This window comes from Sturnus vulgaris, chromosome 2 (genome assembly GCF_052056855.1).
Source record: "Sturnus vulgaris isolate bStuVul1 chromosome 2, bStuVul1.hap1, whole genome shotgun sequence".
Taxonomy (NCBI): Eukaryota; Metazoa; Chordata; class Aves; order Passeriformes; family Sturnidae; genus Sturnus; species Sturnus vulgaris.
This window is the reverse complement of record NC_142244.1, coordinates 103,017,730-103,025,022: the sequence shown is the minus strand read 5'-3', so window position 1 is coordinate 103,025,022 and position 7,293 is coordinate 103,017,730. Positions and strand designations below refer to the sequence as shown.

Genomic DNA, 7,293 nt, shown 5'->3' with positions numbered 1-7,293 from the left:
ATCCAGGATTTAACTGGGAATACTGATTCAGCATGTAGTAGGGGGACTACTGAGCTAACACATCTGGGACACAGCTAATGCCACTGCTTCCAGGTGTGTGCCCAAAAGGGTGGGTACTGAGGCGATACTGGGGACATAAGAGCCCGCTGCAAGTGGAGCTCACATCCCCAAGGCCTCCTGCTCCAAGGTGCATTTGAGGGCACTGTAATACAGAAGGAGCAACGAGACCATGAAGTGAAGGAGCTCTGGTTCTGCCACAGATACCTAGGGATTCCATTTCTAAGTTAATTTTCCTTTATTCTGCTTTAATACAAAATCCATGTAAACATCCCACTGAAGCACGCTGTCTTGTAAAGCAGCACTACCTTAAAAAACAGGAGAAAGAAAGGCCTTTGAAGCTTCTCCTACTTCTTTTGTTTCCCATTTCAACTAAGAACTTTCCTCTGGAGCAGGAAGACGCATTTTTAATTTTTAAGAAAGATTATTGGAACCATGAATTTAAATACAGAGAGCCAATCTAGATTTGTATGAAGACACCCCAGAGTACCATCTAATTGTAAAAACTAAGAATGGAGGAGCCATCTAAATCCATCCCACTGCTGATGGAGAATAGCTCCCCACAGGATATTTACAAGTTTTTAACGCCTTGGCCTTGTGCCTCACGTGCACCAGAGACATACTTTTAGGCCAATAAAACATCCCTTGTCATGGCTTAATGCTGGAAGAATTAATTTATCACTCATTATTTCCTCTTTTAAAGCTCTGCTCTTTGGATAGCTGTGACATAATTCTTAAAAATCACACTAGTTAAAGAGCAGAATACGCTGTCCCCTCTGGCTCCCTGCCCACAAAGGGCAGCTATTCAAATGGTTTCCTTTTCCCAGCTTAATTTCAGCTCTTGCAGCTGACAAGGGACCAAACCCACTGATCACAGGGATGCTGGGTGGAACACCTGGAGTCCCCTCGCAGGTCCTGCCTGGCCACCCTCCGACTAAGGGTCTGTTGGAGCCCGGGAATGGCTTTTCCTTCACAGTGGTGAGAATGTCCCTCTTTGGGCTAAATCAGGGAGTTATGTCTGAATTCTGTCAAAGCAAGGCCTGACAAAGCAAAGATGAAGTTTTGACTTAACTGGAGCCTAAGGAAATACGATTTCACTTCAAATAAGCCTGTCTCTATTGTGTACACACAATCCCAATGTAAGTGATTTCATCTTTCAAAGCTGAAGGTCAGCCATTTCCACATGGTATTTTTTCCACGGGGTGTCACACTTTCTGGTCTCCTGGCAGATCTGTACCATCAACATCCTAAATAAACCACAAAAGCAAGGCAATTTGAACTCATTGGACGCTTTTATTTTAATGTAGCACCCAGCTTCATATCACATACATTTTCCAAAATTAGATGGACATAGCATAGAACACTATACATTTTGCAGCGTACCACGAGGACAGTCTGCAGCTGTGAAAACAAATTACTTAAATCTGGCTATCTAATTTATAAGTTAAAATTCAAATATATAATAGCCTTGGGGTATTTTTTTAGATTAACAACCATAATGCTTGCAATACAACTTTTTTATATCAAAAAATCAGTAACAGAGTAAAACATAATGCATATGTTCATAGCACATATCAAGATAGCTGAAAAAAGCTTCAAAATACATAATCTCTTTTCAAAGATACTAAATCACTAAGATTTACTTTTTTCCTGAAAAAAATATTTTACTCTTTAGTCAATAAAATATGTGGTTTCATGAACCCATGTATTTTCTTGTCAAGGACTGTGTATGCTGAAGACTGAAAGACTGATGGTACTGGAAAACAGACATCCCTCATTTCCCAGCTAGCAACTTTTACAGGATCTCTTCCTCCTGATTTGGAAGCTTAGCTGTGAGGAAAGCAACCTATGCATCACCAACAGGCAATTTTCACATTATGCCCATCCTAAATGCTTCCTGTGAAGGTTTCCAAATCCCAACCTCTGCGGCCATTTACCATGCACAGCCTCACCACCCTATGCTGGCTAACCTTGGCAGTGTTGTAGAATCAAGAGATTGGTTTGGATTGGAAGGGACCAGGAAGATCATCCAGTTCCAACCCCCCTGCTGTGGACAGGGACACCTTTCACTATTCAGGTTGCTCAAAGGTCCATCCACCCTGGCCCTAAACATTTCAAGAGATAAGGCAGCCACAATTTCTCTGGCCAACCTCTTCTAGTGTCTCACCACCTTCACAGTAAAGAGTTGCTTCTTTATATCTAATCCAAACCTGCTTTCTTTCAGTTTTAAGCCATTCCCCTTCGTCCTATCACTACATGCTCTTATAAAAGGTCTCTCTCCAGCTCTCTTGTAGTCCCTTTAGGTACTGAAAGGTGCTATAAGGTCTCTCCAGAGCCCTTTCTTCTCCAGGCTGAATAACCTGAACTCAGCCTGTCTTCATAGGAGAGGTGCTCCAGTCCTCTGATCATCTGTCAAGCTGGAACTGTCTGGATGACAGCCAAACGAATTCCTCTTCCTGATGTGGATATGGAAGTTACAGCAGGAAAACTACTGCCATGCAGTCTGAAGATAATATTTTGACTTTGACAGTATATCCAGCAATTTACCAGTAACCAGGCTGCCTTGACTAAATACAGTTTTGCTACATGACCAGAACTCTCTGGAAGAGCAAACTGAGCTTTCTGGAAAGAGCTGGTAATGTTTCTACTGCATCCTAGTATAATATTAATAATTAGGAGAAGGACATTGATCCTTAAGGATTAATGTGTGTTCACAGGTAGTTTGTTCAATAAAGGAATGACTCAGAAATGGAAACTGTTTGCCTTGCTTAATTACCAGGTCATTATTTATTTTGAAAGGCTCAAATAAAAATGGCTTATCTACAAAGGCAATCAGTCACTACACTTAGCTGGGCATTTTTCTTTTTTCACCACGGAATTACCATAGATTGAAGCAAATACAGGTGTCAGGTGATATAAATGTTAACAGACCCATAAAGAAATACATGAACAAAAGGAAGACACATGAGTGCACATTTACACACACACACTCTGAGGAAGATCTTTATGTGCTCTGCCTAGCCCTGTTCTGCAGACAAAAATATTTCCTTGCCCCTGAAGACTTGAAAAGGAGCACCAGGCTCATGGTCAGCACATTGTCTCAGATGCAAGGACGTGTGCTCCTGCTCCATTTATCCTCTCTTGCTGGGCATGTTGTGCTCTGCCCAAGTACCTACAGAAAGCACAAACTGAGGACAGTGAGAGCTCATGCATGGGAATGTGATCCCACTCCTTCATCAGGCTGGCACCTGGGGCAGGCAGACCTTACTTGCTGTTTTGGGTCAGGGATGTCAGGGACTTAAAGCTGATCACTCACCTGTAACTGAAGAAAGTACCCTGAACATTAGGCCAGTGAGGTCTCCCTTTCTGACCAAATGGTATTTGGACATAGGAGTATCTCCCATCCAAAGTTTGAGAAAGTAAAGGTTTCTGCAAGAAATTATGATTTTGCTTCACCCACATTCTTCTAAAAAAAAATTAATTTTGGAGAAAATCTGTAATACTGGATTGAGATGTGAATTTGGACCAGCCAGGGCCTGTTAACAGTAGCCATGAGCATGTCTGGATGGAGCACCTGCCAGAAGCACTGTCATAGCTTCCTGATGCCTTCTCATCACCTCAAAATGCTAACAGCTTCCCAAGAAGAGACACATTTTTTCATTTTGTATGGGCTATCATAAATGCATTGAGATACAGAAGAGTAACCTCCTGCATCATATGTATAACACATCAACACCTCTCCTTGAATATTTCACTTTACTGATGTGTGAAGTATTGTACCATCATCATGGCTGACATTTCACCAAAAAGAATACAAATCAACTCACATTCTAGTAATTGAAGCTGAGTGGGGTATTTGATTGCAATGCTAAAAATGCAGGTATTGTTAAATGCTTTTATTTATTAATTCAGTGGTAAAGTAACAGCCAAGCAAGTATTTCATTGTTGGCTAAGCAAATATCATTATTTCCACTGAATGAGAGAAACTCCTGGATTTTAGAAGGGAGACATGTGAAAAAGACAGTATAAAGCAGACTCTTCCACTCTTCCCTTGAACAGCATCTATTCCATGAACAACTCAGGGGAAAATGGGAGATTATTTCAAAGGAAGTTCCTATCAAACATGAAAAGTCCTCCACTGCCTTAAAAATGCAATGTGCACACTTCTTTGTAATAATTTAAAAGCTGTCCTTAAAAAATCACCCATAAAAAACAAGTGTGCCATACGATTATTTCCTATGAAATAGTAAGGTCTTATTAACTAAATGACAATGTATGAACTAAAAAGCAAACAGGGCGAGCACTTAACCTCATTAAATCTCAGGAATGACTCAGTAGTATTATGAACAAATGAAACAAACGATGATAAGTTCTCAGCAATACCACCATTAGCAAAAGGGCAGTGGCTCTTTTGCAGATTCCCAGAAAAGCTTGCATTCCTCACATTTTGTCACTGACCAGGAATGACCATCTGACCCCAGCTATGCAACAGCCACATGAGAGAAGTCCCAAATCCAGAAGAACAGTTGTTGCTTGTTGACACAGTAATCTTTAGTTGAATAAAAACTAGTGCCTTACAAAAACAGACTTTCAGCACTCTGCCAATGCTTATTTTCACCCACAGACTTCTGGATTCATGTCCCCCTTCCACGTTCCTTTCAGCAAAAGTAGACTGTTTCCTTTAAACACTTTAAACACTCCCAGTGATGCCTTGCTTATCTCTCAACAAAACTGTTTGCTGCTCCAGTGCCCTCTGATAGCCCATGGCAGCCATTCCATGACACACCCCAAGGAGAGGTTACCCAGCTGCTTCAAACCTGCTTCTCTTTCCTCTCAGCCCCAGGGCCAGCCTACAGCCACAGGGAGCAAGCACCACACCCACAAGGGTGACAAAATTGCTGCACGGCGACCACATACACTTAAATCAGGCCAGTGAGACACGTGCAGGGTCATGCTCAAGGTGGACAACAGGTAGGTGACATCTCCTTGCAGTAAAGGACACCACACCCATGGTGGGAGCAGGGTTGGCATTATTATGTCTGAAGTCACCCAATCCAAGAGTATTGCTCCAAGAAATACAGCAACATTCATTAGTCATCTTCCACTGTAAGAACTGACACCAAAGCCACCAAACACTGCATCCATGGAAAACTCCCTAAGGAATTCAGCTGGCCCTGGATCAAACGCAGGTTAAAGATTAATCTTTGCTTCTTCGTTTAGAAAATAGATGGCCATTAGCAGCTTTCTCCTATCAGCAGCATCTCCACTGATGTGCAAAGGAACCTCAACAAAAGCCTGCTGTAAAAGGCAATTACTTCCATCTCACATTTTATAGCCTCATACATAGCACTTCTGCTATCTCCCCTCTTCTGGAAGTACAGTTCTTGTACACATCCTTAAATCAGTAGCTATTAAGACAACAAAGCAGACTAATACAAATGTACATAGAATAGCTTTTATAAAAATGCCCTGAATGCATTTTTAACCTCTTGTAAGAAATACATTGTTGGTTAAAGAAAAAAAAAAAAGAAAAGAAAAAAGCTATACACCAGCCATCTCAAACATGCTAAAAGAATGCAGAGATACTGGTAGTTGCAAGCAAGTGCTCAAATACTGGTGATTAGAAACAGCTGTAGCTCAAAAAGATTTTTTTTCCTAATTTCCAAAATAATTATATTTTAGTATTTTTTACTGTTCTCTTATATGACTTCAACTAATAAAATACAAGTTCTCTAACATTAAAATACATCCGTGATTGCATAATAAACAGTACTAAGAAAATAATTATTTGACATGTGATTGAGGATAAAGATTCTGTACATCTTGCAAGTTCTATTCCTATGGTATGTTAAATCCACAGGTACTCTACAATGATACAATCCTACACGAATCAGTAACATCCAGAAGCACATCTCAGAGGATGAGTTTTCAATTTAAGCAAGAATTCGGGAATGCTGTACCTCTTAATGATCAGGGCAGGAGGTGCTGCCAAAACGCATATAAACCAGGAATTCTTTACATAAATAAAATACTCTCAGGTTATTCATTTCAGTGATAAACTGCATTTACACATTAGGCTGGGAAGGGGGAGGAAAGAAGACAAAGCACCCCCACTCAGAAATATTCCATAGTCAGGTATTTGTTTTCTGTACCTTCCTCACCTGCAAAGGCAAAATGTGCGTAATGGGGTGAAGAGAGAGCCAGCAAAGCCAGTCCTCCCCCCTGCCTTGGCAGAGACCCTGCTCAGCTGCACAGAACTCCTGTCCTTGCAGGGCTGCTGGACACTGCTCTGCTGCTGCTCCTGCACAGCCGTGTAGGAAGTCACAGGACGGTGACAGGACGTAGCTGCTCCAGCTGGGTTTCCAAGGCAATGCGCTCCTTGTGAACCTCCTGCAGGAGGAGAGGTGTGTCAGAACTTTTGGGATGCTCACATGCATCACCCTGCTCCAGGAAAGGGCAGCCAGGCAGGCTCTCACTGAGTTCTTATGAAAGGGCTCCCTGCCAGTGTGGGAGCTGGGCTGCAACTCCTCAGGGTCTGCTTCCCCATTTGGGCAGGCTCAGAGCCCCAGAGTGGGACTGCACTTGAACCCCACTAAGCCTCAGTGCAAGATGTGCTTGAGGAGTGCCCATCAAGTCTTCTGGTCTCCATAAAAACAGCAGAGCCCTGCTCCATCAGAAAGCTTCCAGAGAGCAATACAACTTGAAGGACAAGTTAAGTTTTCTTCTCTTTTGTGAACTTAGACAAACTTCTCTGTCTTTTCCTGCAGAAAAACCCCGGTAAGAGCATTGGCCTGCTGAAGATGGAAGCAAATAAGACCTGACCCAAGGAATGATGGCAATGTGCTCTCATTAAAAGCTTTCATCTTTGTGCTTATTTCAATTACTGTCCTACATTTTGTTCTGATTTCAATACTGCTGGAGGTGACGCCTAGCAGATTGCAGGGAGCTTTGTCTCTGATTTTCACTGTGTTCCTTACCTTCAGCTGCTGCTGGAGCTCACTGTTCAACCTGGCGAGCACAGCATTGGCTTCTTTGTTTTTTCGTATAGCAGTCTGAATAGCCCTTTTCTGCTTGGAAGACTGTCTGCCAGACACATAAATACAAGACAGTTCAATTAGGAGTCTCAACACTGGCTGATGCCAGAAGAGCAGCCACCCATTTTGCTCTCTGCAAACTGGCACCCTGGACTATGCTTCAAAGACAAGGTACAAACTACACATTTAAGAGAAAAAAAAT

The 7,293-nt window shown here is 42.1% G+C and overlaps 1 protein-coding gene across 2 annotated transcripts in view; it reads right to left on the bottom strand.

Moving 5' to 3' along the window:
• Positions 1-1,330: 1,330 nt before the first annotated feature.
• REPS2 (RALBP1 associated Eps domain containing 2) overlaps positions 1,331-7,293 on the bottom strand; it is a 94,616-nt gene continuing 88,653 nt past the window's right edge. For both annotated transcript variants that reach the window (XM_014875844.2, XM_088160232.1), the window contains 2 exons: positions 7,035-7,140; positions 1,331-6,447 (listed from right to left, as the gene is read on the bottom strand). In XM_014875844.2, the coding sequence (XP_014731330.1) occupies positions 6,379-6,447; positions 7,035-7,140 (175 nt within the window). In that variant the 3' untranslated portion in view covers positions 1,331-6,378. The remainder of the gene's footprint in view (positions 6,448-7,034; positions 7,141-7,293) is intronic.